The sequence below is a fragment of the Pangasianodon hypophthalmus genome, chromosome 8, assembly GCF_027358585.1.
Source record: "Pangasianodon hypophthalmus isolate fPanHyp1 chromosome 8, fPanHyp1.pri, whole genome shotgun sequence".
Taxonomy (NCBI): Eukaryota; Metazoa; Chordata; class Actinopteri; order Siluriformes; family Pangasiidae; genus Pangasianodon; species Pangasianodon hypophthalmus.
The window spans coordinates 22,553,973-22,564,116 of record NC_069717.1 but is presented as its reverse complement, the minus strand read 5'-3'; the positions used below and the strand labels follow the sequence as shown (position 1 = coordinate 22,564,116).

Here is a 10,144-nt window from a genome sequence, read left to right as displayed (position 1 = left end):
GGAGATGAGGAGAGGAGAGGAGCTGAGAGGAGATGAGAGGAGAGGAGATGAGGAGAGGAGCTGAGAGGAGATGAGGACAGGAGAGGAGCTGAGAGGAGATGAGAGGAGATGAGAGGAGAGGAGATGAGGAGAGGAGAGGAGCTGAGAGGAGATGAGGAGAGGAGATGAGAGGAGAGGAGAGGAGCTGAGAGGAGATGAGAGGAGATGAGAAGAGGAGAGGAGAGGAGATGAGGAGAGGAGAGGAGATGAGGAGAGGAGCTGAGAGGAGATGAGAAGAGGAGAGGAGAGGAGAGGAGAGGAGAGGAGCTGAGAGGAGATGAGAGGAGATGAGGAGAGGAGATGAGAGGAGATGAGAGGAGATGAGATGAGGAGAGGAGAGGAGATGAGAGGAGATGAGGAGAGGAGATGAGGAGAGGAGACGAGAGGAGGAGAGGAGAGGAGATGAGGGGAGATGAGGAGAGGAGATGAGGAGAGGAGAGGAGAGGAGAGGAGATGAGGAGAGGAGATGAGGAGAGGAGAGGAGAGGAGAGGAGATGAGGGGAGGAGAGCAGAAGAGATGAGGGGAGCTCAGGCCCCTCAGCGCTGCTCATTTCACAGCTGACTTGCGGCTTTTTCCGGCCATTCAGCGCGCTTGTTAACAGGAGGCCGGACCGTGAATGCAGGAACGAATCGCTTCAATAGCGAGACCCAGCGTGCAATACGGACCTCCTATATATTCTCCCTAAATGCCCGAAAACGGCAATTTGTCGATTTTATCCCAATTTTACGTCAAGAGAGCAGCACATGCCACCCACGCCGTTTACTTCAGCTATAGACCAGACTGCAGGCTACTATTATTATTATTATTATTATTATTATTATTATTATTATTATTATTATTATTATTATTTTGCAAATGCAATATCTATCACAAAAAACTAAGGCTTAGTCCTAAACACACAAAAAAAAACAAACAAAGAAGCATGTGTGTGTGTGTGTGTGTGTGTGTGTAGGGCAATACAATGATATAATATCCACATCGTTATAAATTGTGTCACAATACACTTTATTTTTTAATTGAAATGTTTTTAATTACAATGATAGTCTTAAACAATTTAAATCGCAAAATGTTATTTTTTTTATTTCTGCTGGTTATTTCTAGTGTTATTTTTAACTATTTTTGCTATTTTTAAATGAATGTTTTAAAATCAATTATTTTTTAGACAATAAATAAAAGTAAGATCAGATTCAGCTTTTCACAGCAGCAGAAGTATCATGTTATTAAAAAAAAACATTTTAAATATATTTTTAGATCTGTGTTTAGATCTAAGAACATTTATATCTAATCCAAAATTAATGAAATTCTATTTCAATTATTTTTCAAAATCTAAACAAACACATTGAAAGAGTAGATCTCCATATGCTTTTCAAATCTTCCAATAAATTACATTTCTGTAGCTTTTTTTTTTTTTTTCAAAAACACAGTCTACATATCAATATCCCATGTGTTGAATTAACACCTTAATGTTGCATTAACTGATCTTAATCGACACTTCATCAACACTGGTTGTTTTATATGTAGATCTTCTATGTGCAGAAAATCTTCATGTTATATTCTACATTATGCGGAAATTCCTTCATCTCTGTCCCTTCATGAGATGTTAAAGCTTCAATAGTTGTTGCTTTCTTGGTCTTACAGGCACCAATGAACATATTCCTGCACACACACATACACACACACACACTACCAGTTCTGAACACAATATTTCCAATATTAGTGTGAACTTTGCATGCTTTTTTAGACACTTCACACATTTTTCACATCTAGTGCATGTGGTTTTATTTTTCACATATGAACACATTTTTTCATGTGCTTTCATTTCTATCTGATTGATTTCATATGATCTCTGACATGAACAATTATTTTTCACTTGTGATCATCTATTATATACATGTCACCTATAGCCTATTTACCTGAGTTCACGTGCAATTTCAGGGCATAACATCTTCAACAAAATGCACCTTCCATAGGGTTTTCACACTTGCACAAATCATCACATGAAATTTAAGGGAAAGATTTCAAAATGAAGGACTAAGTTTCACTGTTTTTTTCCCTATAACTCTAATATAAGGCTGTATAAATGAACTTTTTGCTTCTGTAGCTTCTCTGTGCTCGCGCCTCTTTTGTCATTACTCCTTTTTTTTGCCAAAAGCAGTGTCCACGAAGTAGCCCATTTCTCATTCTTATACAAATGCGCTTTCCAAAGTCCAGAAAGCAAATGGCAGATGTTTTGCAATTCAAGGCGCATCACTGACCAAAGATTTAGTGCCGAACAATGAGACGGCTTCCCTTTTGTTAGTCTCTTGTGTTTTTCAAGAGGAGTCTGGACAAAGGCTTCATCCTTCAGCGGGTTATAAAGTTACTTTCCGCCAGTTCATTTCAGGGCTTGAGAAAACCCAAAGCGATGTTAATGCGCGCCTCTGGCCCTTTCAGCGCCTAACCCCGGTGCACACAGCCAAACACAGGCCATTGTGCGCCTGCACCAAAATAAAGACTCTTAAATAACCTACAGACCAGTCTATAGAAATTCATGATAGAACGTGTTTGATCAGAGCAAAGCAAACAGAGACGTGATGTGCCTTTTTTTTTTTTTTAAACCCTTTTATCTCATGCAGGTTAGATGAAACTTTGTGCTACAGTCGCGCGCTGGTTGCTGTTTGCGCACAGTGTGCTTGGGTTTGGTGTGTAACCTTGTGGAGAGCCATTTGATTCCTCTTATTTTGTATTGAATCTCTGAATGGTTTTGAGGCGGTTCTACGATTTGTTTCGCTTTCAGATGACCTGTGCTACTGTTCAGGGATGGCCTGCGTTAAGTTATTTTGCATATTTTGCATATGAAGACTACAGCACTAGGAAACAATGCATAACTAGAAATGATGCATGTATGCACAGTCAGTTACTGACATTTATTGAATTCTTTTTTTTTCCTATTCATATTGTTGCATTTTTTTAGCATATGTATACACACACAAACACACACACACACACACACACACAGCAGGTAGCAAACTTAAGTTGGCCCAAATCCAGTTTAGTGTGGCTATGTTGGCCCTCCTTATACAATGCTGAGCCAACACTGACAAAACAGAATGGCTGACCATGGCAAAGTGGATTTAAAGGTGGCTGAAAGTCTGTTGGCCCTGGTGGCTCAAAGTCGGCCCAGTGGAAAAAAATGATATTGTCTCCAAGTTGGCCCAACAGAATGGCTGACATTGTCCTAACTTTGCCAAATCATCACTTTGCAGTCTGGGAAATCACTTAATTCATAATACCTTGATTGTATTGCCTACTTTAGAAACTGGGGATATTATGAAATGCAGTATACTACATTGCAGTTATACTGTAAGATATTTGGAAAGAGATATAGCCTACTTTACAATAAAGGATGATTTCAAGTGTAAAGGGACATCAGGTGTAATTAGGAGAGTATAACAGTATAGCAGTTTTTATTTTCTGGCCTGGTAAGTGAAAGACAAAACTTGTCTTAGTAAGCCCTTCCAATGGAGCTGCTTGATAGCATATAGAGAAATAACATGACTTAGGTCTAATTCATGTAACCTAAGGGGGTGTGTATTCAGCATTAAGCTTGAGCTAGAGAAGATGTCAAACCCTTTGGCTAGTTTTCTTTATAAGGTAATAAAAATGTAATGACTAATATGTTTTACACGTATGTGTGTGTGTGTGTGTGTGTGTTAGAACACGCTAGAAAGCCATGGTTAGTTATTGATCTGTTTGTCCAAATCATGTAGAAGTTGTGATTCCTGGAAATAACCACAGAAACACTTATCTAGAAGGTTAGAACCTAATGATGATCAGGGAAAAGGGAAGTCACCTCGCGCGCATGCGCATGCGCATGTCCCTCGCTCCAAGTTCGTGTAGGTGCTTTGTCTTTACATTCACGTGCTAATGAAAAAAAATGATTATTTCCCTGAGAAAGAAAAAGTTTATTGCAGGTAATTGTATAATTGCCTCACTAATTGTTGTTAACAAGTCTGCGAATGCGTGAAATGAGTGCAGGATGCCCTGCTGAGTGCAGCTAGAGAGGGAGCTGAGGTTAATGAGTTACAGAGGAGGAGGAGGGAAAGCGCCTCAGTGCAGAGCAGGCTTTTCATAAACATCCACTCAACTTGTTGCTTCAACGCCACTCATTATTATGCACAAGGATGAGTACAAGTCGTTCCTGCTTCATTGTTACTGACGAGGCTCTTTTACAGGGCTTAAGGAGGGAAACTCTGATAGAGCAAAATTAGGTTTTTCTGTACATATATACAGTTAAATTCTTACACACATTAAACTGTGAAATCTCTGTTTACACTCTGAAATCTTGTTCAGTCTTGTTGGTGATTGAACTTTGGCTTCATATTTATTCTCCTAGGCTTCTATATTTCAATTTTCATTTGTTGCAATTCTGCACTGTAAATAAGGTTTGATGTGTTTTTCTACTTAAATACATAAAATGAATAAATAATTTAAAATAAATTGTTGTTTTCTACCGAAATGTATCATTTTCCTGAAATAAATATTATAGCAGTGATTGAAAACTAAATTTGAGAGAAAAAAAATTATTTGGGATTTTTACCAAAAAAAAAGAGGTGTGTGTGTGTGTGTGTGTGTGTGTGTAAACTTTCTGAAAATTGCACTAATAAGGTGCAACGTGTTACACTGGAGCGTGAAAACGGCGTGAAAACGCAGCGTCCAAGCAGCACAATGGAGCTGAAGCAGTCTTTATGGGTGCTTTGCTCCAATTTCATAGCGATTTAGCGCTGCTTCATGCCCGCTGTCGTGATTTGCACCAATTTTGCGGTGCATTACATGCAAGTTTATTGCGGATGCATCCAGAAAAGTGTGTCCTGTGTGGCTAAATAAGCGTTGGATGTTAACAAATCTACATGCGTTATGCTACCTGTCAACATGCAACGCTTTGTCCATCAAAAAAAAAAAAAGAAAAGGAAAAAAAAAAGAAAGCGCGAGACATTGCCTATAATGAGACAATGCTGGCTTTAGAAACATCAGATTTCTGGCAGCTTGGAGCAGCGCGAGCTAATTAGACTACAAATTGCCCCAATTAACTACAGCTAGTGGAGTTACCCTTCACAGCAACCACAACCTGCACTGACATGGAAGGGTTTTAATAGATAATATGCATACAGGCATCACATCATATAGATATTTCACAGATATAAACATATAAAGTGCACTAATAGGCTAATTCCCCTCTTAGTTTATTTCCAAGTGGCATAGAGTGATGTTTGTTTTTGTTAGTTTATTTATTAGTTTGCTAGATTAGTTGTGTGTCTTTTGTTTGTTTAGTAAGTTTGTTGGTCAGTTTGGTGCAAATCTGAGGGCTTAAACCCACACAAGCAGGACTGCCTCGATGCCCAAGCTCTTCTTCCATTTAAATCAGGGCACATTGTGCTTTAAAGTGAAGGGATCCTTTCACTCATCTCATATGGAGAGCAAAGCCAGACAAAAGGCTGATGCAAAGATCAGTGGGCTCTGGGAAAGGGCGGGAGTGGGTTTCTCTCCCGGCTCCGGGGACGAGCAGCGCTCAGCTTGCTCAATGCAGCGCCTTTCATTGTGTCGCGTGGCGCGCGCTTGAGGAGGACATCAAATGCGAAGCTCCTTTTCTCTTCTTTCTTTCACTCTGTTAGAGCAGTAAATCGTGAAGCAAGGAGAGAACCTTCCCAGCCAACACACAAGGTCCACCAGTGTCATCGTGCACTTCTCTCTTATTATTGTATATATATATTTTTTTCATAGTAAATCCAAGTCAGTGCCAATTAAACCAAACCAAACCATCAATATCTTTATTTCTAAAAAGCTCCTTTTTTCAAACTAGAGTATTTTCCATATGATGTATAAGTAAATGCATGAATTAACCTACTGGATTGTTTAAGCCTGACAGTGAGAGGAACAAAAACATGTAATGGAACATATTGGTGTTAATTTGGGTTTTTTTTGTTTGTTTTATTTTGTTTTGTTTTGTTTCTGAGGAAAAAAAACTGTCATTCAGCCAATGTTGACCCAATTCTAGTCCAACATTGAAAAAGGATCACTTTGCATAACAACCCTGCCAATAGTGGCTCAACAGACAAAACTGGAGCCCAACAGAATAACTGGCATTTGCAAGGTTTAAATAAAAGTTCATTATTAAGACCTGTGAAGAATAAACATGGCAAACTGTATTGCTTTTCAGGATGGCGGCATCGAATTCAACACCATTTTAACATTTATAACACTTCTCTTGGTTCCATAACTAATAATAAATGTTCAGAAATACTGTTTTTCTCAAACATCACTGCTCCTCAAACATCAAATGACTTAAGCCTAAACCAGAGTGATTTATTGCTTAATTGTGAAATAAGCATAGTTATACCCTGCTTGTCCAGGTAAAGGAAATGAAAATAAAAATCCTGCAATGGATTGGTTTTGTTAGCGTTAACATTTGGCTGAATGAGATGCTGACTCCTGTTAAAGAAACCATTTGGACCACAATGTGTGTGCCATGTCCAAGATTTTCCCAAGACCTGGGCTCTATTGAGAAGCCAGTGTGGAAAATCAGGCGCTTAGGGCCCCTGGACAGGAGGCGTTCCTCTGATTCTCCTCGCTCTGTGCCCTCAAGGCCACATCTGTTCCATTTCTACCTCTGTTTAAAAATATTTACGAACATCTATCTCAATCCAGTGGACTATAAAGAACGTGTATGTTCAGGAAGAAAGTTGTTGGTAAGAATCTTTTTTGGCCAACTGCAAAACAGATTATTTAAGAAAAAGACTGTGCTCTGTATGAAGATGTGGGTACAATTTGCACGGTTCTGCCCGCAACCCCACGCTGTGAAACATACACAGAAAAGGCTGAATGGACAGAACTGGTACAAGTACCCCCAACAGAGCGACTGAGAATTTGTAACATTCCTATTTTATGGTGATTCTGTACGCCTATCAGGACAACTTCACCCCACACGATGGTGTCTTGGTTCACATTGTATTGCCGAGGCTGCACATGGTGTGCACTCTTTATTACTGACATTTGGTACTATTTTAAAGTTTCAATTGGTAAACTGTGCCTAAAACTTAGGGCCAATTCTATAAAAGAAAACGAATGATAGTCTGACATAGCCTACCTCATGGTTGCACATTCTTTTAGTAAGTAACCCTGAATAGGATAATTAAATAATAGAAGATATAATGATTTGCTAATATTAATTTCTTATACTTCACTCATAAACTCTGGAATAGTCAAATCAAGTCAAGTGAATATTGCCATTGCTTTCATCACAGACAGAAGTAATGTTAGGAATGAAATAGGCCTATTATTCCCCCTGAATCATGGTGCTACACTACACCATGTAGCATTGACAGACAGCACAAAAGGCAGTAAATACAATAATTACTGACTATAGAATAAACTATAAACTATGCCAGAAACAACATCCCTGCTGAAACCTGACCACTTACCACCTGCCAAAACACTGATCTCGCCAACCGATAGGCCAAATCAGCCAGCTGGGAAGGTATTTTCCAGTTTGTGTTGTACTTGTGATGAATAAGTAATGGAGATTTAATGCCTTTAATGTGTTATTTTCTTTAAAAAAAAAAAAAGTTGTCTACATTCTTGCATGAGTAGTAATTCAGAAACTGTTTCCTTTCCACAAGCACTTACTAGCTGGTAAAGATGGTCTACCTGTTTGCGCAGCTCAGAGTGTGTTTTGGCAGCTGGTAGCTGGTCAGATTAATTCAACAGGGAAGGTAAACACTCTATACAACAAACTATTACACAGTAATGTTTTTGATTTAGAGTAATAAAATCTGTACAGTTCATTCACTGATCATTTTAAATAGATTATCTTTTAGTCTTTTTTTCCAGTAAAGCACTTGAGATTTTGAGTACAAAATGAAATTTTATACACACACACACACACACACACACACATATATATCTCAAAATCTCAAAACTCAATATATATATATATATATATATATATATATATATATATATATATATATATATATATATATACACACACACATACATACATACATACATACAACTAAATAATAACAATAATTTGGGAGAAAAACAATCCCACAGCAGCTTTAAAGCTCTCCACGTGAGATGTAACTGTCACCAAACTGCTACTCCACAGCTAGATATTCATTGGCTGTAGCAAGTCAAGCGGAAGCGCTAAAGAGCGCGCGCTCTATTGACATGTTAACCGGGTGTCTCAGTATAAATGGGCCGTGCGGCGCGGATTCCAGCACACGGAACACAAGTGCGCTGGAGTTCCTCTATCACTGCAAGGATGGTTGCGGCTTCAGAGAGCTTGATAAAGACAAAGGTTTCAGGCGGTAAAAAGGTGAGACGAGTTTTGGATGAACTCGTTTTAGGATTTTTTTTCTAGACTGCCAAAACTGTTTTAATAATGAAATCTGTTGTGCTTCTTCCAGATTTCCAAACCGCTGATGGAAAAAAAGAGACGAGCGCGCATCAATACCTGCTTGGATCAGCTAAAAACCCTACTGGAAGGCTTCTACTCCAGCAATGTATGCATTTTCATATTTTACCTCATTTACTTTAGGATTATGATTCGAAATTGTAGTTATTTATCTTTCTTTTATTTTTGATCATTTGAATCAATTAGTTTCACTTTTTTAAACATGATTATTGAAGTGAACTCTTCACATAGCTATGTGTCGTGTTACACTTGTAATGTAATCGTGTTACACATTTTTCAGATCCGGAAGCGGAAATTTGAAAAAGCGGACATTTTGGAACTAACAGTGAAACACCTGAAACATCTTCAAAACACTGAGAAAGGTTCGTATTCTTACAAAAAAAAAAATCCATTAAACATTTATATCAGTGTGTATCATAGTGACATGAACATTACAGCACAGGGTCTGCGTTCTGTCTGAATACTCGATTCTGATTGGCTGGAAGGTGTGCGTTCAAGCCACTGAACGCGCAAGTAGTTCCAGTCAGTTTAATCACCGTTCTAAATTAATGCGCTGCCTATAAACACTTGTAACAATAGTAACATACAGTTACAGTTACACACAGTAGTTAAACTCACAGCTTCATTATTAGTAGAGATGCGGCACAGACACAGATAATTAACACACTCACAGTCTCTCTCTCTCTCTCTCTCTCTCTCTCTCACACACACACACACACATACTCTAATAATATTTATTATAATTCATTCAATTAAATGTAATCTTATCGCACTACTTTATCTAGAGCGGGAAAGAGAACTAATGACCTGTATATAAAATAACCCGCGAAACCATTAACCATTATTTTAATCTTTTCAGTCACATGGTTAATAAGTATCTTCCACTGCAAACATCAGTAACAGCTTTAACTTGTCAGTGCTGGCAAGTGACCATGGTATAAGTGGGATAATCCACGGCTAGCTGTGCATTACACGAGTTTAACGCGGTATAAATAATCCATTGTTATTCCCTTTCTCCCACAGTATTCGCCGTTAACGCTGCTATCACTGAGTACCAGGCCGGCTTCAGGACATGCCTAGCCGGTGTGCATCAGTATCTCCTCATGAGCAACGCGAACCCTGCGCTCAGGTCTAACGCGCTCGCGCACCTGTCTAACGCGCTCCTCTGCCTCAGCGCGCGACTTCCGGATTCCAGCACCGCGGACAGCGACGCCTTGAAGCCTCGCGCGCCCACGTCGCCTCGCGCTGACGTCATGGGCCTCTCTGAGCCAGTGAAAGCCTCTCAAAGCGCTGAAGGAAAACGGACTGAAATCTCCAACAAAGACAAAACAACACACAAGCACATGAGTGCTAACCGCAGCTGCAGTGCTCCTACAAACCTCCAGCAAAATTACTGGCGGCCTTGGTAGCATCTTAAAGACCTTCTGCCTCCTTATAGACATGTATAGATATTATAAACAAAATGTTTATTATTATAGAGATATAGATTTGTACTCTTTTATGTTGAACTAGATCATATTTTTGGATAAAGCTTGTGTAAATGTCTATTTTTTATAATAAAATGGTTTGTTTTAATCATGCAGTCTCTTTGTAGCTATGTAAAAGTGTAGCAAATACATGGCAGAGATTTTAGTGAGCTCTGCCTTTTG

The 10,144-nt window shown here is 39.0% G+C and overlaps 1 protein-coding gene across 1 annotated transcript; it reads left to right on the top strand.

Moving 5' to 3' along the window:
- The first annotated feature begins 8,258 nt into the window (after positions 1 to 8,258).
- her3 (hairy-related 3) lies at positions 8,259 to 10,070 on the top strand. Its single transcript, XM_026925907.3, has 4 exons — positions 8,259 to 8,396; positions 8,488 to 8,583; positions 8,776 to 8,857; positions 9,519 to 10,070. Exons 1-4 carry the CDS (start codon positions 8,274 to 8,276, stop codon positions 9,902 to 9,904), a joined length of 687 nt encoding a protein of 228 aa, XP_026781708.2. The 5' UTR covers positions 8,259 to 8,273; the 3' UTR covers positions 9,905 to 10,070.
- The last annotated feature ends 74 nt before the right edge of the window (positions 10,071 to 10,144 follow it).

What these genes read in the sequence shown, in the direction of transcription:
- her3 (XM_026925907.3), top strand. Translation starts at nt 8,274, where the DNA reads ATGGGCCGTGCGGCGCGGATTCCAGCACACGGAACACAAGTGCGCTGG. An exon ending in AGGTTTCAGGCGGTAAAAAG is followed by an intron (nt 8,397 to 8,487) that starts GTGAGACGAGTT and finishes TGCTTCTTCCAG; the next exon opens with ATTTCCAAACCGCTGATGGA. An exon ending in AAGGCTTCTACTCCAGCAAT is followed by an intron (nt 8,584 to 8,775) that starts GTATGCATTTTC and finishes CACATTTTTCAG; the next exon opens with ATCCGGAAGCGGAAATTTGA.